A 25,644-nucleotide genomic window follows, 5' to 3' on the forward strand; every position below is an offset into this window, starting at 1 on the left:
AAAACGCTCTAAAAGTTTCCAAAAGCTTTTAGAACAGTCTAAATAATTCCAAATGCTCTTCAACTAGTTTAGAAGCTCCCAAAAGATATTAAAACAGTCTAGAAGCTGTCAAAAAAGTTTCCAAATACCTCTAAAGTATTCCAGAACCTTTAAATTGAAAACAAATCTTGAAGGTATTCAAAACAGTCTAAAAACTTCCGTATGCTTCTAAAGCAGTTAAAAATGCTTCAAAAAATGTCTAAAACTCAAAAAGTACAAAATTTTGCATCTTTGAATGAGTTTTGTGCTTTTTATGCTTTTTTGAGCAAATAATTTTGCTTTTTTCACCATTTTAGTGCTTTTTGAATGAGTATATACTAAATTAAACTGAGTTTAATGTTTTCTCTCTACCGATATACTGACATTACTTACTCACTGCAACGTGATTTTTCTTAACTGGAAATTTCTTATGATAACATGCCAGACCAGAAACTGGAAACGTTATAGTTTAAAGATCTTTCCAAATAAGCTCTACTTTTAGCTAGAACGTTAACAGTTTTATGGGTTTCTGCAAATTACACTCAAGTTGTTAATTAATTTATTTATTTACACACCGTTTTGCTTTACTTCTTTGAATTGAGGTAATTGAGAGATCTCCGCCTTTGAATAATTTTCAATTTACTTGATAGATGGATTTAATATGGTGACCACAGTGGCGTAACTAGAAGTTGTCCACCTGTTAATGGAAAACTAAAAATGTTTTTTCTATGACAGCTTGGGGATGTATTGTTACGTCACTGATACATCACCGCAAGTCGATTGTGATGGTCATTCCATAAAATTTAAGTTGACTGAGTAATAATAGACGAGTCACACTGATCCTACCCACCATTACATTATACGGGATTGTATTTTAATTTTGCCGCAATCATTTATCTGCGGACAATAACGCTTTTTATGTCGCGTATTGTAAATATTTGTATTAAAACCGAGGAAAACGTCAACTATCCGAAAAAGTCTGGTCGTTTTCAACGTTAAAGAAGAAGCTCCAGGAAGAGCACAGAAACCGAAATTGTAAAACATACAAAGTGGAAGCCGATGGTAAATAGATGAAATAGACCAAGTCAATGAAATCTGAAAAAGACAAATATGTTTAAACATGCCGTTTGTTTATTTTGATAAGAATAACATAAACACGGTAGTCAGCAGGTGCGGTACTCTACAAAGCAAAGTTATAGCGTCGGGTCTTAAATATTTATGTTTGTTTTGTACAAATTTGGTAATAGCGACATAGTGGATTGGTGTAGGTGTTGTTCACATTAAGAGAACCAAACCAGCGAGATTATTTTGACAGTGTGGATGCCTGCTGTAATTACTGCTACACAACTTAAACAAAGTTCGTCAAAGCTTAATAAAGTCAGGAAAAAGCACTTTTACTACAGCTAGTCAGGGGTCCGGTGTACAAAAGGTCGTCCTTACAAAAATTATTTAAAAACTTCTTATTCAAATATAATACAGGGTGTTACAAGTTGCTAAACATTTTGGTAAAAAAAAAATTAAAAAATGTTCGTTACGTCCGGAGATATCCGATAAAACCTGAAAAAGTCGAAATTTTTTTTTATTTTTTTACCACTTTATTATTTTAATTTAGGAAAACTAATGGCACCTTCTAGAGGCACTTTTTATGCTCTCCAAAATAGTGAATCCATAAAAGTAACATAATATATGCCTTAATAATGTAAAAGCTATTTTCACCAAACTCTCATAATAACGAACTTGAAAAAGACTGTGCAAAATTGTGTTTCTGACAGTTCAAACTTTGACACCGCTTTTCTCCGTGACTGTACTAAATTTTGTAGTGTTTTTTCAGGTTATAGATAGGAAATTTGATGAGGATTTCAAAAATGTGCTTAAAACAATAATTTTCTTACCAAAAGTAGGTTTTACAGGCGATTTTGTCCCTGACTGTTCTTATAAATTGTGTTTCTGACAGTTCAAACTTTGACACCGCTTTTCTCCGTGACTGTACTAAATTTTGTAGTGGTTTTTCAGGTTATTAGATAGGAAATTTGCTGAGGATTTCAAAAATGTGCTTAAAACAATAATTTTCTTACTAAAAGTAGGTTTTACAGGCGATTTTGTCCCTGACTGTTCTTATAAATTGTGTTTCTGGCAGTTCTAACTTTGACACCGCTTTTCTCCGTGACTGTACTAAATATTGTAGTGTTTTTTCAGGTTGTTAGATAGGAAATTTGATGAGGATTTCAAAAATGTGCTTAAAACAATAATTTTCTTACCAAAAGTGGGTTGTACAGGCGTTTTTGTCCCTGACTGTTCTTATAAATTGTGTTTCTGGCAGTTCTAACTTTGACACCGCTTTTCTCCGTGACTGTACTAAATATTGTAGTGTTTTTTCAGGTTATTAGATAGGAAATTTGATGAGGATTTCAAAAATGTGCTTAAAACAATAATTTCTTACCAAAAGTAGGTTTTACAGGCGATTTTGTCCCTGACTGTTCTTATAAATTGTGTTTCTGGCAGTTGAAACTTTGACACCGCTTTTCTCCGTGACTGTACTAAATTTTGTAGTGTTTTTCAGGTTATTAGATAGGAAATTTGATGAGGATTTCAAAAATGTGCTTAAAACAAAATTTTCTTACTAAAAGTAGGTTTTACAGGCGATTTTGTCCCTGACTGTTCTCATAAATTGTGTTTCTGACAGTTCAAACTTTGACACCGCTTTTCTCCGTGACTGTACTAAATTTGTAGTGTTTTTTCAGGTTGTTAGATAGGAAATTTGATGAGGATTTCAATAATGTGCTTAAAACAATAATTTTCTTACCAAAAGTGGGTTTTACAGGCGATTTTGTCCCTGACTGTTCTTATAAATTGTGTTTCTGGCAGTTCAAACATTGACACCGCTTTTCTCCCTGACTGTACTAAATTTGTAGTGGTTTTTCAGGTTATTAGATAGGAAATTTGATGAGGATTTCAAAAATGTGCTTAAAACAATAATTTTCTTACCAAAAGTGGGTTTTACAGGCGTTTTTGTCCCTGACTGTTCTTATAAATTGTGTTTCTGGCAGTTCTAACTTTGACACCGCTTTTCTCCGTGACTGTACTAAATATTGTAGTGTTTTTTCAGGTGTTAGATAGGAAATTTGATGAGGATTTCAAAAATGTGCTTAAAACAATAATTTTCTTACCAAAAGTAGGTTTTACAGGCGATTTTGTCCCTGACTGTTATAAATTGTGTTTCTGGCAGTTCAAACATTGACACCGCTTTTCTCCTGACTGTACTAAATTTTGTAGTGGTTTTTCAGGTTATTAGATAGGAAATTTGATGAGGATTTCAAAAATGTGCTTAAAACAATAATTTCTTACCAAAAGTGGGTTTTACAGGCGTTTTTGTCCCTGACTGTTCTTATAAATTGTGTTTCTGACAGTTCAAACTTTGACACCGCTTTTCTCCGTGACTGTACTAAATTTTGTAGTGTTTTTTCAGGTTGTTAGATAGGAAATTTGATGAGGATTTCAATAATGTGCTTAAAACAATAATTTTCTTACCAAAAGTGGGTTTTACAGGCGATTTTGTCCCTGACTGTTCTTATAAATTGTGTTTCTGACAGTTCAAACTTTGACACCGCTTTTCTCCGTTACTGTACTAAATTTTGTAGTGTTTTTTCAGGTTATTAGATAGGAAATTTGCTGAGGATTTCAAAACTGTGCTTAAAACAATAATTTGTTTTTAGCACACTTGTTACACACAGTGTCTCACAATAACGAACTTGAATAGACTTGAAAATTCAAAATTTGACAATTACAAGAAGACAAATGACGATAGCAAAATTCTGCTTGCGGCATCGAACTCACCTTGGAAAGATTGATTTTATAAATTTCTTAGTGCTTCTGACAGTTTCCATAAAAACAAAACAAATAAGGTTACCCTGTATTGCCATTATTAACGGTAACTAAACTAGAAACGCCACTGACGGGTACCAATCGGTGCATAATGCATTGGCGGCACCGCTACATATTTGGCACAAGCTATTAGCGGATTCCATCGCATTGTTTCCCGATTAATATTCAGCACGCGTCTGCGTTTCAGAAGCCGGTTCCGGGAATTCAACAATTTATTCCGAAATTTAGCGCAAAAATCGTTAAATTTTTGAGAAAGACAACGGTTCGGCCCGCCCAACGAAAAACAAATAAATTTCCTCCGGCCAACATAAATTGTCTGTTTTCGCGTTTGACTTCTAATAAACACAATGTTGGTCGGTATTTAATTGGATGCCGATCAGTTGGCTGGACATTTTCCACATTCTTTAAATAGTATTGATATTAGGGGAACCCTTTGGCGTTCAAGCGCATTCTATAGTAGACGGTTTTGGACCAAAATTCGAAAACTCTCAAACATTGTCTTAAAAAAGTGAGTTTTAAGATGTGATAACACACTCTAATAGCCGTAGTAAGGCTTGAAAACAAATGACAATCGAATTCTATGTAAAAAAAAATTGGTTTAGAAAATATGATAATTTTTTCGGAAAACTAGTTGCAATTTGGAAACTGAGTAGGACTAAAATCTTAAACATTAAGTCACCACCAAGAGTAATTTCAGGATATTTAACTTCCATTTCATACCAACCTTATTAGGTCCCACGATACCAAAGAATCCGTTTAAACTAAAAAACAAATCAAAAAAGCCCTCTCCTAATATAAGTCTAAACAAAGCTCGAATGACATATTTACTGACCGGCATAAACCTAAAAGACCGATTACAATATAACAGTGTTCTCGTTTTTTTTTCCTTCGGAAACTGCATCAAGAGGACCGAACCACTTTTTCCCGCTATAAATAAATAATTGATCAGTTTCGATTATGCAAATTGTCGAATTGTTGAAATGCCACCGATTCTAACTGTATATCGTCTGGCCTTGCGTCTATTTTGCGAACTGAAGAGGGAGCGACATACATAAATCATGATCAAGACGAACACAAAGTTTTTCGCAGTCCCAGAGGCGCTACCTTTAAAATTTTCAATTTAAAGTTAGTAATTTCATAAAAAACAACTACAAAAATAATGCGATATTGTTTTTTTTTAGGGCATAAAACAAGTTCGAACTAATGCAGTTTAACCATTTTTCGAGATATTTTCTCAAATGCTGGTTTAAAGCGGTTTTCACTGGTCTTATTCACTTTATAAACGATTTAAAAGCTGTTAATTAGTGACCAAACGACCCAACCTACATTAACTGACGGTTTTGTTAGCTATGTTCGACTAATTTCTATCTGGGTGAGAGCCATTGTTTTATGAGCATTTTTTCCGAAAGAAAACAATTAGCGCTATTGATTCAGCGTATTAGCTAGATGCTGTTCAGATTTTTGCTAAATCCATTAATTTAGACTTTTTTTGCCACTGTTTTCTGTATTATGTCAATAATTTTTATTTTCGTTTTGTATGAGGTATGGCAACACTGCTTTGTAAATGTCATGTCAATTGCGGACTGACAGAGAATGTCATTACTGTCATCGGGGGATAGATTTTGATTTTAGAAACTAACCACACTTTTGTTTTACGAGTTGGACGTTTGATGCAATATCAATAATTATGATTAATTCCAACTAAAATTAATTAATCTCGTTATTATTTCGGCCATCATAGACCCCCACAGTTTATTAATTAAAGTTTATATCCTTAATAACAATATTTAGTAGTTTCAGTTATGTTACACAAAAAAAGTGTATTAACCATAAGAATGCACTGACGTTTATTGGTTAGGAAATTTCATAATTAATATCGGTAAGTAACCTATCTAACTATTATGACAAAATATAAATAATAAAGAAACGCACGTATTACTGTTTTTGACGATACCAAAATACAGTGTGTCCCAAATTATTCTCGGTAACCGTAAGAGCTACAGAGTCGGTTTCGCAGCCTCTGACGTTTTCCCATTTTTTCCGGAAAACGTAGAAAGATAATTTAATTTAGAAACCGGAAATAAGTTTCACATAAAATTCACTAAAACTTTCCCCTTTAACCGACTGTGGAGCTCTTACGGTTACGGAGATCCCAATACATGTACCTATAACCAATTTGGGACACACTGTATGCTTTTTTTCTCTAAACATAATTTTAGAACTAAGTTCAGGCAGTTTAATTTTGATGTTAGTGCACTCATACAAATCGTCGGTTCGTGTAACGGATGAGACTTTGTGGTACTTGGCGGGTACCGAGCCGAAAAATCAATTCGTTTGCCGGTTTGTATTATTTTAAGCAGGACTATTATAACCAGTACCCTGATTTAAATTAAAACAATAGCCGTCGCAAAGCGTGACGTCACCCGATCGGCAACACCGACTGGTACCGGCGGTACTTTGACCTTTGGCTACCCAATAATTCGATCCGGTGCCGCAAAACACTTTCCGCGGCCTGGAATTGGTACCGCGTTGTATTTCACCTGGGGTTTGCGACCACCAGCCTGGTTGATGGTAATGACTAGGGTACCAGCAATAATCTACTAAGTACTACCATAACTTGAAGCAAAAAGTAACATACAATTTCCAACGCTATTAAAAATAAACTCGACTGGTAGAATTCTTGATCAAATTACATAATTTAACAATTAAAATGGTTAACATTGAATTTGAATTTTCTTCAGATATCACTCCTTCAGGTGCTAATTGAGTTTGAGCAGTATATTATGTTGAATGGTCGCAATTCATGCCAGAAATGTTAAGTCGGTAGTAATAACATTAATCCAACGATCCATGGAATAATAATATTTGTCAGTTGTGCATGTTCTTGACAAATATACACCTGAAAAATCCTTGGAATCCTATTTTTACCAGACCTTAGTCTATTTCCCAACAACTCACATAAATAAAACGAATATCTGCAACTACAAACGAAACTTTCCTGCTCATTTGTCATCGGTGAACCAGATTTTCCGAAGAAGATGTCTATTTTTATGTAACCGATACGTCTAAACATTTAATTTGTGCCTGGTTATATTGAATGATGATTAACAAGTTGTTTTTGTCGAGTTTTGACAGTATTATTGTGAGTGACAATTCTTGCCAGCTAATTGGTCGTAAACTTAAGTCACTATCATCAGAGTTCTAATTGGATCCATTTGAATTATCTCTCAGATTCAAACATAACCTGGCCCAAGTATCTGAATTATTCTCTATTTCGTTATGGGCTGACGAAACGTGTAAGGAGTCCAAAAAGTGAAAACGTTTGCTTTGATTAAAAAGATAGTAAACATAATCACGTAGTGGGCAGAGGCCACTCCAAGTGTAATGTACTGGATCAACCTTCGGATGCACATGTTTAAACAGTGCATGGCGAATAGTAATTATCTAATATTGCCGAGAAATGTAAATGCAATTATGAAATTTATGTAGAAAAACAGACGTGTCAAACGCAATATGGAAATCTAGTATATTTTGATTTGTAGGTTAAGGTTGAATTTTGACGCTGGAAAAGAAGAGATTCAAGAAATCGGGATCACAAAACTACAATCTACATCTAAATACTGGATTCTTTTTGAAACCTCAAAAATCATTAATAAATAGGTATTTCTAAAGGTCTTAACCTAATTTCTTCCTTATTACTCCCGAGTTGATTGACATTCTATGTAAAAAGTACAAACAAATTTAGAAACAATAGCTAAAAACATGTAAGAAGCTCTGAATGACACTGAAGTTATTGATCTTATGGAAGAAAGAGCAAAAGCAACAAAAATGAGTACAGGACACTAAATAAAGCAGTGCAGAGAAGAATTAAGAAAACAAAGAAGGAATATTAGTAGCTCAGAAAAAATAGAAATGCTAGGAACAGCTTTCATATGCACAAACACATAAAGGAAATGAAAGCAGAAAGTTAAGAACATTTTTGGTCCTATATGCTACTTTTCTGCAATCTTCTGAAATTGCAGTATCAAAATAAGCAGAAAGGTATATTTAGTCACTTTATCACTATTCAAACTGGACAACTACCTTTACCATCAAAGTGTAAAACAACATCAGCAACTCAACTTTGATTGGTCAAGAAAAATAACTGTGATATAAGCAGTTTTTACGAATTGTGTACCTTTAAGTAGATAGAGTGGTTCTATCCACTACATAATTCAGTAAACACATCCCACTTAAATTAGATCCAGAGAGAGGTTAAGGACACGCGCGGACAAGATAAATGGTATTTTAATTCAGAGATTTTTGACCCAATCGAAAAACTAGAGCTTATTAGTTATCGTATTTTTGGAAAGCGTATTTGCCAACAGGAAACGAACGTTCAAATGAGTAATATAAATTACTCCAGACCTTACGTTAGTGTCATCCGGATAAATTTTTTTTGGCTTACTTACAGGAGCTAAGTGGAGTGGAAATTGATTGTCTAAAATTAGAATCGGGCCCGTAGAAAGGACTCTTTTTGAAAAGATTCTGCATTGGCGGGCCAAACCCATTCAACTACCATGTAACACAAAAGCAACGAAAATAACAGCATTTTGGAAATTCCTACATCAGTCGAAAAAGGGGGACAAGAAAATAACACGGTCCATCGCATTGTGGTTTTAGTAAAACGATGTGTTTTGAAAGATCTTAAACATAATAAAACACTCTAGAGGATATTTATAAGTCTGGATCTGTGGTTTTTCTACCTGCTCCACCACTGTGTTTCTGGCAAAGTGCCCAGCGGCGCGACACCGCGTCTTCCAATGTTGTCACGTTTCGGTAACAGTAAAACCCCAAGATTTCAGACAGTTGATAGAGGATGGTTCTTCCAGAAGTTCTAAGATACTAGAAAAAGTTAAACTAGCCACCTGGGACATCTGTTTTTTTTTTACATTTTATGACTATGTAAATAATGAATTATTTGGCATCTATGAGGTGTGTGAATCATTTGGCTACGGTCCATTCTTTGCTAGACGCCGGCACAAACGACTATCTTCCAAACACTCCTACAACTTACTATAAAAGCTCAAGCGTGTTGGTTTCCAGCACACGAGACTGGGCCCACACTTTCCTTTTTCCAAATCGAATAAATAATGTGCATTTTTCGTCTGGCACGTACGGGAAAATGATTTATCGCCCATTTAGTATCCACGAAATTATCTAATGAAACACCGAGAGACGAGGAAATAAAAAAGTGTGGACCGGCTCGACTTTTGGATCAGATTTACGCAATTAGAGGAAGAAAGACAATAGACAGAGACAATAATACAAATTCAGTTTATGATTGGTCACAAACTATTGAAAACACTATCAAACTTGTTTTTGCTATTCAAATACGTTTAATAAATTTTTGGTTTCAGTACCGAAAACGGGGAATATCAACGTAACTTTAAGACAAGACAAACATCCAAAAGATGGGAAACGAAAACTCAAGCTGATCTGCAAAAGGACGGGATTACCGGTTCCTACGATAACGTGGAAACGCAACAATAGGACTATAGTGAGCGACCATAGGACGCTTATCCATGATAGAAAGTAAGTAGTCAAGTAGATGTATTCCTAAAAAATACTCAGAAAAGTCCCAGTGTATATTACAGTAGATTTTACGATATTATCATAGTTTTGTTTTAAAATTTACAAAAATCTACTGAGGAAGATCTAAATCCAGTAAAAACAACATTATGAAGACGAACATAACTAATATAAAATAAGATTAACTGTTATTTGCTTTTTTGAGCAGAGAGGACTATTTTAAAAATTGGTAAGTCATAATCCAGTTCATATTTCAATTTTGTGTAATTTTTTTAAAATCATTCAAATGCAAGTAACAGCTGATATGCATAGTTTATAATTACAGAGAAGGCTTGATTTTGCAGGAGGAAGAGCGTGCTAGTGATTAGAGACCCCGTCTCTGAGGACTACGACGTCCACTACAGTTGCATTGCTCGAGGAGTTAACGGGTTCAAAGTCACCAAAACCATCACAGTATCGGAAAAGTCGAGTCAACCGAATACCGAGAGTAAGTTTTACCTTTTGTTTAATAGAATTTCAATTTGAAACCAACTGTAGCTTAAACAGTCTTTTTTTTCAATTTGGTGCTATTTGACAGACAGTTATTAAAGTCACGTGACCATTTTTAACAACTTTCGCCTCAATTACACCACTCCATCATTTAAAACTTTTACAAAAGCTTTTACACAAATAACATGTAAATGTGTGTCATACAGCCGCAAGTTATGAATATCAATATTTTCAGTTCTATTACTAAGTAAAAAGTTATTTAAGGAGCTACAAAAAGTGTAAATAAGAAAATTTCATCCTTTACAAGACTGTTTTAAGGTGTTTTTGTCCTTAAGGAGTTACAAGGCAAAATGTGACTGGGTGCACCCAACTGATTTTTTAAAACTAATTATATTACATTAAGAAAAAAAGTCTTTTAAAAAAAATTACTTCTACTACAACTGTTTTTCAATTCAATAATTATTTACTCCTGCAATAATTATTATTATGAAACAAAACGGTATTGAAATTTACTAGTGCAATTTACCGTCACCAACTGTCAAGATAAGTTATTTTAATGGGCTAATATAAAAAAATTATTTAAGGAGCTACAAAAAGTGTAAATAAGAAAATTTCATCCTTTACAAGACTGTTTTAAGGTGTTTTTGTCCTTAAGGAGTTACAAGACAAAATGTGACAGGGTGCACCCAACTAATTTTTTAAAAACTGATTATATTACATTAAAAAAAAAGTCTTTTAAAAAAAAAACTTCTACTACAACTGTTTTTCAATTCAATAATTATTTACTCCTGCAATAATAATTATTATGAAACAAAACGGTATTGAAATTTACTACTACAATTAACCGTCACCAACTGTCAAGATAAGTTATCTTAATGGGCTAATATAAAAAAATTATTTAAGTAAAACAAAAACGACTAGCAGATGTGTACTTAAATAATTATACCCTCGGTTGTCTACGCGAACGTTTTATTACACGTCGTGATAATATAATGGCCTATAAACGTTAATTTAACTATTTGGCACAGTCTACCAAAATATATGTTAATTTACTAACTAAAATTTGTCAATAAAATACCGGACTAAGACATCTGGTAGATCGAGTTATGAGAGTCACAACGTTCAAGAAAAATCATAAATTGGAGTTCTGTTTAGTCTCAAAAAATTGAAACAGGCATAAACAATTAAACCGGAAATTTTAATGTTTATTATAATATAATAATAATTTTTAAGTACAACTCTGAATTATATTATATTTTCAGAAACGCGCTGTTCAAACGCCAAAAAAACATACTGCATGACTGGAACTTGCTACGTAGACTTCAATAACCAAATGTATTGCGAGTAAGTTCTAGTTTGATTGATATTTTGTGTTTCAAAACTGGCGACTTAAAGACAAACATTTCAGAATATTTATTAATTTCTGCAGTTAATTAATTTAAATTTAAAGGATTGCTACATTTATCATTTTGTTTTTACGCAGAAATTTAAGAAAAGCACGACAAGAAATAATCTAACAACACTGTCGCCAATTTTGGAACACCCTGTAAATACGAATAACATTTTTTTTTACAAGATCTTAATTGTACTTTCTAGATGCGGCACCGGTTATAAAGGAGCTAGATGTGAACAGAAAGACACCACACCCTCAATATCTTCGAGTAGGTATCGTGAAAATCCATTATTCGCATGTAAATTAGGAGTGGCGACGAAATACTATTGTCTGGAAGATTGAGTAGAAATTTTTAAAAAAACCGTGTAAATTAATTGTTACCGCTGTATATATAGCGTTTCTCTCTGACGAGAAACTGTATATTTTGTAAATGATCCTATTTATATAAGACTGTTAAAATTTATAATTTGTATGCGAGGCAGTCATTCGGCCAGTGCCAAGCTTATCACTCGAATTGAATGAATTTACGATAAAACACAATTTAAACAGCTTTATTAAAGTTATTAATATGAGAATAGAAAAAGTTCCTAACTAGAAATAATTCACATTGCAGTTGCATTCAGTTCAATCAGCTTCTATACTGCCGCAAATGCATTCCTATATTAAATCGGCAATACTTCGCATCATCGTCATATTCCTCATACATATTTTATTATATACCGTGTATATACTATTTTTATTTTTTATAATTCTTGTGTGAGCTGGGGAAAACGATACAATTGAGCACAATTCGGGTGAAAAGTTTTTTTTTTCTGTGGTTTTATCAGACTTCAACGAATTTGCCTACCAAGTTTCAGCAAGTTCAATATCAAACGAAGAGTGCCATTGCGTTGATGTTCCTATTTTTACTTAAATCGTCTTTCAGTATTGACATATTTGCAAGTTTTGTTGAAGTTTCGTAGGTGAAACCGTCCTCTCCAACTACAAACTGTACGAAAATATCAGGGACCGGTATTTTACTACTTTTTTTGTATAAAAGTCATGTAGATATATTTATTTATTACATCTATACTCACAACAAATCCTGAAATCCTAAACTATTTATAACAAAGGTCTAGAAATAGCTGTAAAACTTGATTAATAAAACCATTGTGACTTACAAATCTACATCGATCGTATTATTTCCGTCCGATAGCCAAGTGACCCAAAAGGAAAAATATTAATATAGGTATGTAACCAACGTTTTCTTTTTGGTTTGCACCTTTATTATACATTAACCAAAATTATTATAACTCTACTAATAATTTACTAGACACTTTTATAGATTTGTTGTGAGTGAGATGTATTTAACCCCATAGTGCATGGTATTTTGTAGACGAGTAGTTTTTAGCATTCTGACAGCATTGGAGACGGGCTATAATTTTGTAATACCACCTTTATTTAACAGAATCAAGATAGCAAGAGAAATTTTACAGGATATTCCCACCAATTAACTAGTTTGATTTTTAAAGTGAGCATAGCTCCGTTATGCAAAGAGCTATCAAAAGTGTTAGTAAAGAAAGTTGTAGCAAATTTTATGATCTACAAGATTGCATTTAACTGTTTTGTCCCTAGGTTCCTCCTCAACGAGTTTCAGGCCAAAAATAACAGAATGCACCAAAGTGTGCTTTTCCAACCAGTTTTTCAAGTGAGAGTAGCTGCGTTATTAACGGAGTTATCAAAAAGTGTTAATAAAGAAAGTTGTAGCAAATTTTGTGCTCTACAGGATTACATTTAGGAGATTTGTCATAATGTCACTCCTCAAGAAGTCATAGGTCAAAAAGTGACAGAATGCACCAAAGTGAACGATTGGTAAAAAAAGCAGCTTTTCAGCTTGCTGCTACCAACAGTGGACTTAGCATTAAACCTATAAACTTTCACCGTTAATAATATAGTACAGATGTTACCATATAGTTTACTCAGCACTGTAAAACCGACCCTATAACCACAAACTGTATAAGTTTTACAATTTGAAAGTATCATTGATTTTTTCTACTGACTAGAAAGAATCAATTTTTACTAACATTACAATAACTAATCTAGAAATTAAACCAAACTGCACATATGTGATTAGTTAACCATAAATATTTTTTCAGGTCTTGATTGAAAAAAAAACCGCATTGGGACTTCAAGCCAGTAATTACTAAACTTGGGAGGTGCGTGTGTAACCCTAATTAAACTCACACGTGGTAATATACAATCAGTCAAATAAAGAAAAACTTCTTTCTAGAGTACCGTATAAGCCTAACCAAAGAGTAGACGTGGTGCGATCTAGGTTGTGCGATACGGGATCCCCAAATGAAGGACTAAACCAGACCAAAGATAGTGAAGATGTAAATACTCATTAAGATTGTATTTATTAATTGAGTGTGATTTGTCAGCTTAAAACAGTAAATGTGGTTATGCTTAAAAAGTGGCACGTATCGATCTGTGTAGTTGTAATTAAATTATATAGTTGTTATACTAAAGCATCCCAAATTTAAACCCCCAAACTAGTCGAAAATTACATTAAGTTAGTTTTACTACAATATGAAGTATTGTGAATTTGGAAAGCTTTCTTATTTTTACTGGGCTTGATAAATTATGTTTATCATAAGAAGACTATGTTTAGTTTAGTCTTAAAATAATGATGGTTGGGAAGATTGCTGTACATAGGACTGAACTTAAGCGCACAATTTGTACATCAATAATAATACATTTGTGAACGGTCTAACAAATATTTAATGCTATTAAGTATGTAATCTTAATTTAAATTATTATTCTCCGATATGTGATAGCGACAAATAGTGTCTTGCCTTTAATATGAACTTCTTTAATCCTTACTTAGCCTCACTTAGATCTACTTTTAGAATCTCTTATTATTATAGACCATTTGTCGCATTTATAGTTAATGTTTCGTACTGCTTAATGAATTTGATATTATTTGTTTATTAGTAAATTAAAGTTTTTATAAATGTTAATATGGTATAAGAAGTGCTGTGATCTGTGATTTTTTAAACTTTGGAGGTGACTCTTGACAGTAGAGAACTGAGAGAAAGTTAAGCACACTTTACCGTTAGGAAACTATATTGCTAAAACGTATTTATCTATTGTATAAATTAGTTCCAATAAACGCTTAAAAACGCAGATTAAACTTAGAATTGCACGTTCTAACAGTATTTAAATTAAGACTTAAAAAGACACACAATTAGTATTTTATTAAACAATTTCTAAATTAGTCTAGCGGCATTACGTAAAGAAATGTGTACAAAAAGGTTGTGAGAAAATAAGTCATACTATTTTCAACGTTATTACAACATAAGCTTGAACAGCCTTTTTAAGATTATGGTAACGCAAAATAGCGGTAGGCAAAAATGTATGAATTTAGTTAAGATGGCCTTGTAATAAAAATGATACAAACAACTAGTGAAAGTTATTGAAGTTGATTTCATTATTCTAAAACCACCAAGATTATGACTTTATTAGACCGATATTCTAACTAAATGAGAGCTTTAAATGTATAGAAGATTGTTTTAAAACTAAACTGCTCACGAAAAACATCGATACAGTTTAATTTTTGGCAGTCCTTTTTTGTGTGTCATATAATGGTTTTGGCTATGGGATATTAGGTTTGGGATTTTTTCAATTTTTGGTTTACAAGAGGAATTAACGTTGCAAAATCAGTCTGAACTGTGAAATAAACACTTTTTGAGGCAAAATGAATCCCTGGCTCTAATTCTACAAAAAAACGATCTTTCAAACGCTTTTTTCTTAAAAGATGAAGATACAGGCCGTTAAAAATGCCCAAAAATTTGTCTGTAACGATCTTTCCCCTGAGCAGTTTAAAACTTGCGGTGTATTACATACTTATAATATAGTTACACACTATTTTTAATGTGTACAATTTTGTCTTTTGGTATTTTGTACTTCCTAGTCTTTGCCAAACAAAATGTGTGTAATAACAATGTAATTGCAAAATAGAAATTCAGAATTTTAATTGAAAGTAGTTAAATTATAGGAACATTCAAGGTGTTTTATTTATTCCCCAAGAAAGTGAAAACCCTTTGGAAAGCAGCTAGTAAGACTCAAAAAGCTTATAAATTTTACTTCAAACAAATATCAATAAACCTTCAGACCTAAAGTAGTAATGTAAAAAATTATAAATAAACAAATACAATTCAGTCTTCATTCTTATAAATAACATTAGTATCCAGTCTGTGAATATTAGTGGAGAATGATCGTAATTTCACTGACTGGGCGTTCTTAATATTCGCTGGGGCCGTCTCCGTCCACTGATTCGGTAATTCCACACCATTTTTAGTATAAATTTGAATGTCAAAACTGCACAGGCAATCCAGTAGCGGTAAAAATGCAATGGACGAAGCGATCTGCTTCAATACATCCCTAATTTCCTTTTTGATTTGATTCAAGGGCTTATCGGAGGTCTGGGCATCACCATCTTGCTGATTACCTTCATACTCGACTTGGAAATCCCACCGTTCCATTACTTCCAAAGTTTTGATGTTTGTTATCACTAGGGCTACTTTGTTTACGTCTCGTTTTACTAGCCATTCTAAAAAAAAAAGTCCTAGTAGTGTAAATTTATGGTTTTTAAACACATTTTGGTGTCTATCAAATAAAGAGTTTTATCAACATTAACACTGCACAGTAGAACAGTATCATTTTGTGGTTAAATTAATAATATAATATATTATTATAATAATACAACTGTCTAAACTTTCCCAGAACTGTTTAAAATTGCCAGAGACCTCTAGGACCGTTTTGAAACTTCCATAGACCTCTAAATGCCATTGAGAACCTTCTAGGGCCATTCTAAAAGTAGTAGAGACCTCTAAATGCTACTGAACATTCTAAAAAGTGGCAGAAGCTTCTACAAGTGCCTTAAACTTTCCCAGAGTTGGTTTAAATTGCCAAAAGCCTCTAGGACCGTTTTAAATGTGCCCAAGGCCTCTAAATGCTACTGAGAACTTTCTGAAAAGTTCCGGAGCTCTCTACAACTGTCTTAGACATTCCCAGAACTGTTTAAAATTGCCAGAGGCCTATAAAACCATTTTGAAAGTTCCATAGACCTCTAAATGCTATTGAGAACCTTCTAGGGCCATTCTAAAAGTAGTAGAGACCTCTAAATGCTACTGACAACCTTCTAAAAAGTGGCAGAAGCTTCTACAAGTGCCTTAAACTTTCCCAGAGTTGGTTTAAATTGAGAAAAAGCCTCTAGGACCGTTTTAAATGTGCCCAAGGCCTCTAAATGCTACTGAGAACTTTCTGAAAAGTTCCGGAGCTCTCTACAACTGTCTTAGACATTCCCAGAACTGTTTAAAATTGCCAGAGGCCTATAAAACCATTTTGAAAGTTCCATAGACCTCTAAATGCTATTGAGAACCTTCTAGGGCCATTCTAAAAGTAGTAGAGACCTCTAAATGCTACTGACAACCTTTTAAAAAGTGGCAGAAGCTTCTACAAGTGCCTTAAACTTTCCCAGAGTTGGTTTAAATTGCCAAAAGCCTCTAGGACCGTTTTAAATGTGCCCAAGGTCTCTAAATGCTACTGAGAACGTTCTGAAAGGTTCCAAAGCCCTCTACAACTGTCTTAGACATTCCCAGAACTGTTTAAAATTGCCAGAGGCCTATAGAACCAGACTTATCTAGACTAGACTAGATCTATTCTAAAATGCTCTATTACTAAACCACATCAAGATATACAGGGTTATTACTGATATAGATAAAATGACAATTAGTTGTTTGCCACTCACCATAATGTGCAGGTGGTATAGGTATGAAAGTTTCATAGAAATTCATTCATAGAATAATAGTGGTTTTATGTACCAATATTAGATTATTATATTGACTTGTGTAAAAAGACAAAAACTACCCTATTTAGTACACAGTTAAATCACTGGTTAGTCCCAACATTAGGGTAAATATTGTGACTTAACATGATAATAAGCATTATACAAACCTTTCAATTGTGCCAATGTGGTAGACAAAAATTCCTTAATGTTATTGTCAGTGGACATCCATATACTTAGGCCATAGTTATCATCAGTTTTAAAATTCTCTGGTGGATACAACCCTCTTTGAAACAGTATTGAGTTGATTCCATAGTCTTAAATAATGCATCAAACAATCATTGTGAAGTTACAGAAAGACTTTAAAAACTAATGGACAAATTCAAAAAGAAAATACATACTCAGGTAATCACACACAATGTCTGCAGAGCCTTTAAGGGTAATTGCCGATTTGTTACTTACAGCAGCCGACGTCATTGTGGTTTTCAGTGTAAATTTGATATTACATCCAAAAACAAGTTTAAATTAGCCGATTCACTTTAGTACTAAAAAAATTGTATGCTTATAGATACTTTTCAAATCAAACACCAAACAATTTTCCGTTTTTCCATTTTTCCGTTAAAATTGACAGTTTTGACATTTTACAATGACTTACAGCAAATGGTGTAATGTCAAAGTTTTCAAAAGTCACTAGCGACATCTGCACTCTAAAGTTGATCGTTTGTGTGCTTGTGTTCATTTCTAGTCTAGAGTCTAGAGTCTAGAATTCTAGAACACCTCGGATTGGATCAATAACCACAATATCCGGATTCTAGAAGGACAATATTCGAGAAGCGGGTTTTAGAAATTACAAAATGCAGATTGTATTTGGATTTTATGGATTAAAATATGACTAATAATGATATACCCATAATACTTGTAATAAAAAATTAAAAATTATTACTTATAAAATGCACGTGTGACTGCAAATATCACGTGATACTGATATTTATATGAAAGATTAAAAATAAATGTATAAAATCGTATTAATTTGTATAAATGGGCCATTACAGAACTAATCTGATTTAATATTATAAACTGAATCAAATATTTATTCAATATAATTTTGAAAGGTTTTTAGCACAAAGTTAGGTAAAAATAGGACCTGTTTTGTGTGTAAATTTAGATTTTACGATTTAATACCTCAAATGCACTGTTTATACTTCAACTCTTTTGTTCAATTCAACAAAGTTGCTCATAGTTCTAGAATAAGAAAGTTTTTTTAAATTTTATTGCATGCAAAATCTTCACATGTTGATGGTTTCTTGTGACAAACCAACATTCATTTATCATTACACTACCATTAAATGGTAAAAAATACAGAATAAAAGCCGCTAGTTATAAATTAAACAAACGCCTTCATAACAAACGATGCACCGACAAATATAAAACCATTCTAGAACTCGATCCGAAAATAGCTTCGAACCGCATGGATCGACAACAAATTTCAAATTTAGCGCGGAAAATTCCGGAAGTGTAGTGCGTTCTCTCTCTAGTATCGAGCGTGGTTTCGGGCTGCAGACGCTTCGAATGGATTCTAGAATATTCGTGAACGCCGTTGCCTATATAAACAGTAACAAGCGAATCGGCGCGTCAGAATTGAATCACAAGTCGTATAGAAGACAGCGAAGCTCCCAAGCGAATTTCGAAGCGATCTCAAAGTAATATTTCAGTGCCTATAGTGAAGTTTTTCAGTGAATTTTGTTGTGTCAGAGCATTAAACTAACAAGGTAAGGTTTTTTTCTGTTTTTGCGTGTGCTTTAGTGGGTTTTCCGGCATTTTTTTGACACATTTACCGGTAGAGTTTTATTTTATGTAGAAGTTTTCAGTTTTTCTAAGGGTTTTATCATCAATGCTTCATAATTTTGTTAAATTATAGGGTGGGGCATTTTTTATGAAATTTTTTTCAGGATTTATTTAATTTATAATTTATTTTTTATATTAACGTTGTTTAGTTGCAAATTAAACAATGATGACTAACAAAAGTTCTCTTTTGTTACAGATGCCAGAAGATGTTGAAACCTTCGCCTTCCAGGCTGAAATCGCCCAGTTGATGAGCTTGATCATCAACACCTTCTACTCCAACAAAGAGATCTTCCTTAGAGAATTAATCTCCAACTCATCTGATGCCTTGGACAAAATCCGTTATGAATCTCTCACCAACCCATCCAAATTGGACTCTGGCAAAGAACTGTACATCAAAATCATCCCCAACAAGAGTGAAGGCACCTTAACCCTCATTGATACTGGTATTGGTATGACAAAAGCAGATCTGGTAAACAATTTGGGTACCATCGCCAAATCCGGAACCAAAGCCTTCATGGAAGCCCTGCAGGCCGGCGCTGACATTAGCATGATTGGACAGTTTGGTGTGGGTTTCTATTCTGCTTATCTTGTGGCTGACAAAGTTACCGTCATCTCCAAGCACAATGATGATGAACAGTACATTTGGGAATCATCTGCTGGTGGTAGTTTCACCATTCGTCCAGACCATGGTGAACCCTTAGGCCGTGGTACCAAGATTATTTTGCACATCAAGGAAGATCAAACTGAGTTCTTGGAAGAGAGCAAAGTCAAAGAAATCGTCAAAAAACACTCCCAATTTATTGGTTATCCCATTAAAATGGTTGTTGAAAAAGAACGTGAAAAGGAACTGAGCGACGACGAGGCCGAGGAAGAGAAGAAAGAAGCCGAAGATGAAAACACCGACAAACCTAAAGTTGAGGACATTGGCGAGGATGAGGATGCAGACAAAAAAGACAAAGATGATAAGAAAAAGAAGAAGACCATCAAAGAAAAATACACCGAAGATGAAGAACTGAACAAAACCAAACCAATCTGGACCAGAAACCCAGATGATATCAGCCAGGAAGAATATGGCGAATTTTACAAATCCTTGACCAATGACTGGGAAGATCACTTAGCCGTAAAACACTTCAGCGTCGAAGGCCAGTTGGAATTTAGAGCTTTACTTTTCGTACCCCGTCGTGTGCCATTCGATCTCTTTGAAAGCAAGAAGCGCAAGAACAACATCAAACTGTACGTCAGACGTGTCTTCATCATGGACAACTGTGAAGAACTGATCCCTGAATACCTGAACTTCATCAAGGGTGTCGTCGACTCTGAAGATCTGCCTTTGAACATTTCTCGTGAAATGTTGCAACAAAACAAAATCCTCAAAGTAATCCGCAAGAATTTGGTAAAGAAATGCATGGAACTGTTTGAGGAGCTATCTGAAGACAAAGATGGTTACAAGAAGTTCTATGAACAATTCTCCAAGAACTTGAAGTTGGGTATCCATGAAGACACTCAAAACAGAGCCAAACTTGCCGACTTGCTACGTTACCATACATCAGCCAGTGGAGATGAGGCCTGCTCTCTGAAAGACTACGTCAGCCGCATGAAGGAGAACCAGAAATCCATCTACTACATTACTGGTGAAAGCAAAGAACAAGTAGCCAACTCTGCTTTTGTTGAACGAGTCAAGAAGCGCGGATTTGAAGTTGTTTACATGACTGAGCCTATTGATGAATACGTTGTCCAACACCTGAAAGAATACGACGGCAAACAAGTTGTGTCAGTAACCAAAGAAGGTTTGGAACTACCAGAGACTGAAGAAGAGAAGAAAAAACGAGAGGAAGACAAGACCAAGTTTGAAGGCTTGTGCAAAGTAATGAAGAGCATCCTGGACAACAAAGTTGAGAAAGTCGTCGTATCCAACAGACTTGTAGAGTCTCCATGCTGTATTGTCACCTCACAGTATGGTTGGACCGCCAATATGGAACGTATCATGAAAGCTCAGGCTCTGCGTGACACATCCACAATGGGTTACATGTCCGCCAAGAAACACCTCGAAATCAACCCCGATCATCCAATCATTGAAAACCTGCGTCAGAAAGCAGATGCAGACAAGAACGACAAAGCTGTCAAAGACTTGGTCATCCTGTTGTTCGAGACTGCTCTACTCAGCTCCGGTTTTACTCTCGAAGAACCTCAAGTTCACGCCTCTCGAATCTACCGAATGATCAAGCTCGGTTTGGGCATCGATGAGGAGGAAGTTATGTTGACTGATGACGCTCCTGCTGCCGAAACACCCGCCGAAGGAGGAGACGCCGAAGACGCTTCCCGAATGGAAGAAGTAGATTAAGAGCTTTGTAGGCACTTAGGACATGTGTTGTAATATGTTCTGCATTCCCGGTTTTTTTTTACAATTTGTACCTATTTATTTTTTCTAATTAAGCATTTTTTACGTTACAATTTGAAAACCAAATAGTTCCACCTTATTGACTGTAAACTGATTTAGGCTGTGTACAGTTTATTAATAGAATAAAGTTAATTAAATTAATTTGTTTTTTTTTTTTCATCTTCATCTTGATACCATTTACAGGGTGATAGGTAAATTACATTTTGCTGATTGAATTAAAATCAATCAGTTAAGAGACAAAGAATAGTAAACGTAATTGTTCAAGAATCAGAAAGGTCATTTAGTCTAATTAGATTAGATTACATTTATTGGATATTATTAATGAGATGGAATTTAGTAAAAGGACCCTTTAACTTTTGTCTCTGAAATTGCTGTTGTAAAACTGATTGATCACTTGCATGAATATTTTGAAATGTGCGTTTATCCAGTGACAGACTCGTATTTTCTTCAAAATTTCAAATAGCTTGTCACGTGTTACTCAATTTACAAGTTTAACCAGTTTTCTATGCCTCCTCAATCCGTCTTTATAGAAAGTTGAACAAGATATATCAGACTTAAAAATAAAAGGCAATTTTGCTTTTATGGTCCAATTAATATCCTTTTTTTTTCGATTAGTGGTCGATTTTCTGTAAGTGTATACGGGAAACGAACACGTTCACTAATCGCCCAGAGTTGTCACTCGCTTGTCACCTGTCAGTGTCATTTGTAACCCTCACCCCCAAATTTTCACTGCTGATTGTGCGTCAACATTTTGTAAACTTGAAATTTTCTCATTTTCCATTAATTTAAACTATTTTAACTACAGTTTGTAATGATGAGAGAATTGTTCGTGCATTTAATGAATGACTAAATTTCCAATAAAATTTTAATATAGTTTGCTGCAACTTTGTGCGTGTGTAAATAATGGCTATGACCAGAAGGGTAAGTAATATATTGCCTAAAATTTCTGAAGTTTTTTTATACAATTATTCAATAGCGAAGAAGATATAAGTACATATTAAGTTTAAACACTACATAAAAAAAATAAAATATCATAAACCTTAATCTAATAATAATCTATTTTTATCCTATTTAAGGTGCAGAATTTTTTTATACTAATTCTGGTATGCACTCAACCAAGTTTCCAGTTTTACGTGCCTGGAATGGCCCCCTCAGACTTCCAGAAAGGAAATAATATAGAAGTAAAGGCTGTGAAGATGACTAGTATACATACCCAACTACCCTATGAGTATTACTCTCTTCCATTTTGTTTACCAAAAGGAGGGGCTAGTGCAATACATTACAAGTCTGAAAATTTAGGGGAAGTACTTAGGGGTGACAGAATTGTGAATACACCTTATATTGTAAGAATGGCAGAGTCCACTCCTTGCTCACTAGTGTGCCATTCTCCAGATAGTCCAATGAATTGGGGCATTGGAGAGTCTCAAATGGTTGTTGACAGAATACAGCATGACTATTTTGTGCATCTGTAAGCTGTTGTTATATGTTTTTAAGTTTAAGTTGTACTGAATAGAACATTTTAGCTTGGTTGACAACCTTCCAGCGGCAACTCCAAGGAAAACTTTGGATGGGGAAGAAGTTGAGTATGAACATGGTTACAGACTGGGTAACACAGTAGGAGACAAGAATTTCATTAACAATCATTTAAAGTTTAAATTATTTTACCACAATCCCCAACCGTAAGTCTGATGTTTGTTATTGGAAATACTATAAGTAAGTTCAGTTTTGCTGTAGGAATGTGTATAGAGTAGTGGGATTCAGTCTAAAAACCCAATCGGTGGCAATGGAAGAATTGAAGTTTAATGGTAAAACATGTAGTTTTCCTGAAGATGCCAAACCACAAGTGGTGGACCCTACCACAGGGACCAAACTATTTTTTACTTATGAAGTTGAGTGGGAAGAGTCCAGTATTAGTTGGGCTTCCAGATGGGACACTTATTTAGCTATGACTGACGCTGATATTCATTGGTTTTCAATTGTTAATTCTATTGTGGTTGTGTTTTTCTTATCAGGTGAGTGTTATGATTCAGACATTTATTTGTTGTGTATAATATAGGACATAACTTTTAGGAATCTTAACAATGATAATGATTAGAACATTAAGAAAAGACATAGCAAAGTACAATGCAGATGAATTCTTTGATGATGCTGTAGAGGAAACTGGATGGAAGCTGGTTCATGGTGATGTTTTTAGGCCACCTAGAAATGCCAGACTGTTTGCTGCATTTGTGGGATCTGGCATTCAGATATTTTTGATGGCTTTACCCACATTATGTAAGTAAGATCCCTACTACCTTATATTTGATTATTTTTATTTAGTAGGTATTTATCAATAAAAAATAATCCAATTTTTAAACAACAATTATTAATTTTTATATTGCAAGGCAACATTGTACAGAAATAATGTGTGATAATGCCTAAATATAAAATGTAGTTGATCAAATAAATAACCAAATTTAAATGGACACTTAATTTCAACACAAGTGTGTGCAAATAGAAATTTATTATTTTTATGTCTAGTTAGCCTAAGTTAATAATTTTTTTAGTTTTTGCAATGTTGGGAATATTATCACCAGCTTCCCGTGGCGCTTTAACAAACGCCGCAATTATTTTCTATTTGATAAACGGCGCCGTAGCAGGATATTTATCCGCCAGATTGTACAAAACAATGAAAGGTAGAGAGTGGAGAAAAGCAGCATTTTCAACTGCCGTTCTATATCCCGGAATATTAGCCACAACATGCTTTTTACTCAACTTTTTCATTTGGGGTATGCACTTGCAAGTTAAGGGCGGAATTCAGAAATACTCTTAAATTTACACTCATCTCAGACTCAGTATTTTCTTATAGTTCAATCAAATTAGGGTCCAACTTACTTTCTGTGTTTATTATTTAGTTTCAATGAGATCTATAGGAAACTATGAAAATATCTTAATGTTTGAAAGGAAAGTAAAAACTGCTTCAATTTAACCAAATTTAATTTGACTTGTTGATCACAACTATTTAGGAAGATTTCTGAATTCCGCCCTAAGAGTCCGTAAATTTGTTGGTAACACTGTTTTACGCTTTAGGAAAAGCTAGTAGCGGGGCAGTCCCGTTTTCCACAATGATTTCGTTACTGCTAATGTGGGTGTTTATTTCGCTACCCTTGGTGTATTTGGGGTACTATTTCGGGTACAGGAAACAGCCCTATCAGCATCCAGTTCGGACAAATCAAATTCCACGGCAAGTGCCCGAACAACATTGGTACATGAATCCGATTTTATGGTAAGTTAGAGTCATTATTAACTACAGTGATTGGTATTTATTGTTTGGTGGGGTTTAGCACATTAATGGCCGGAGTTCTTCCTTTTGGAGCTGTTTTCATCGAACTGTTTTTCATTTTTACGGCCATTTGGCAGAATCAGTTCTACTATCTGTTTGGATTCTTGTTCTTGGTGTTTATCATACTTGTGATATCCTGTTCACAAATCGCCATTGTAATGGTTTATTTTCAGCTTTGTGGAGAAGTAAGTTTATTTTTAATTATTACTTTATTGAGTTGTTATTGAATTTTAATCTAGGATTACCACTGGTGGTGGCGAAGCTTTATGGTGTCTGGAGGTTCAGCGTTCTACATTCTTGCCTATTCTTTCTACTACTTCATGACCAAATTGGAAATAACCGAATTTATTCCAACGCTCCTCTACATTGGTTACACAACACTAATGGTCTTTACGTTTTGGTTGTTAACTGGGACTATCGGTTTTTATGCCGCTTACTTGTTTATCAAGAAAATCTATTCAGCGGTAAAAATCGATTAAGGCATTTGCAAAAGTTTTATTTCAAGCGATTAACCATATTCTTGAAATTTCGAGACCTTTAATGGTTAAACCCGATTATTCTCGACTTAAAATAGGTAATACAAACAGTTCTATGTGATTTAAAAAAAAGACACTTATTGGAGGTGCTAAAAGTGATGTACAGCAGACTGTAATGGAGTGATTGGATGTTTTTAGTTGCATTGTTCGAGTATTAAGTGTTAACTTTAGATTAAGCTGCATTAAGAAGGAAATATGGTTGTAAATCCGGATTAAGTTGAAGTACAACAGGTTTTTATTTAATTTTTCCGAATATAAATGAATCTTCAACATTGAAGTATTCACATGCAAGTAATGTTAACTTATGATTGAACCATTGAGCACATCATCACAAATAAAACCAATAAATTAATCTGTGCTTCA

General features: G+C 34.1%; 4 protein-coding genes across 6 annotated transcripts in view; 3 read left to right on the forward strand and 1 right to left on the reverse strand.

Annotated features, from left to right (window-relative positions):
- vn (membrane-bound neuregulin protein vein) overlaps window positions 1–15,394 on the forward strand; it is a 56,630-nt gene extending 41,236 nt beyond the window's left edge. The window contains exons 2-8 of one of the 3 annotated variants that reach the window (XR_014179398.1): window positions 9,300–9,474; window positions 9,680–9,700; window positions 9,816–9,958; window positions 11,223–11,304; window positions 11,557–12,581; window positions 13,489–13,548; window positions 13,623–14,794. Coding sequence is in view for 1 of the 3 variants with exons in the window: in XM_081987549.1 (XP_081843675.1) it covers window positions 9,300–9,474; window positions 9,680–9,700; window positions 9,816–9,958; window positions 11,223–11,304; window positions 11,557–11,621; window positions 13,489–13,499 (497 nt within the window). In the remaining 2 variants the exon portion in view is untranslated. Of the gene's footprint in view, window positions 1–9,299; window positions 9,475–9,679; window positions 9,701–9,815; window positions 9,959–11,222; window positions 11,305–11,556; window positions 12,582–13,488; window positions 13,549–13,622 lie in introns of all 3 variants that reach the window. The other 2 variants (XM_081987549.1, XR_014179399.1) reach the window with 2 other exon arrangements.
- Window positions 15,395–15,460: 66 nt separating this feature from the next.
- Window positions 15,461–17,834, reverse strand: mad2 (mitotic arrest deficient 2). The gene is made up of 3 exons (XM_081987558.1): window positions 17,582–17,834; window positions 17,351–17,497; window positions 15,461–15,944 (listed from the first exon to the last, which is right to left on the reverse strand). The coding sequence occupies exons 1-3, from the start codon at window positions 17,655–17,657 to the stop codon at window positions 15,550–15,552; spliced, it is 618 nt and encodes a 205-aa protein (XP_081843684.1). The 5' UTR covers window positions 17,658–17,834; the 3' UTR covers window positions 15,461–15,549.
- A 952-nt stretch (window positions 17,835–18,786) lies between these two features.
- On the forward strand, window positions 18,787–21,564 carry Hsp83 (Heat shock protein 83). The gene is made up of 2 exons (XM_081987539.1): window positions 18,787–18,949; window positions 19,222–21,564. The coding sequence occupies exon 2, from the start codon at window positions 19,222–19,224 to the stop codon at window positions 21,364–21,366; it is 2,145 nt and encodes a 714-aa protein (XP_081843665.1). The 5' UTR covers window positions 18,787–18,949; the 3' UTR covers window positions 21,367–21,564.
- Window positions 21,565–22,126: 562 nt separating this feature from the next.
- TM9SF4 (transmembrane 9 superfamily protein member 4) lies at window positions 22,127–25,633 on the forward strand. Its single transcript, XM_081987542.1, has 9 exons — window positions 22,127–22,344; window positions 22,500–22,891; window positions 22,947–23,102; window positions 23,158–23,435; window positions 23,494–23,697; window positions 23,970–24,191; window positions 24,493–24,688; window positions 24,747–24,930; window positions 24,985–25,633. Exons 1-9 carry the CDS (start codon window positions 22,327–22,329, stop codon window positions 25,222–25,224), a joined length of 1,890 nt encoding a protein of 629 aa, XP_081843668.1. The 5' UTR covers window positions 22,127–22,326; the 3' UTR covers window positions 25,225–25,633.
- Window positions 25,634–25,644: the final 11 nt, after the last annotated feature.

The sequence above is a fragment of the Ips typographus genome, linkage group LG9 (genome assembly GCF_016097725.1).
Source record: "Ips typographus isolate SLU linkage group LG9, UJ_Ityp_2.0, whole genome shotgun sequence".
Taxonomy (NCBI): Eukaryota; Metazoa; Arthropoda; class Insecta; order Coleoptera; family Curculionidae; genus Ips; species Ips typographus.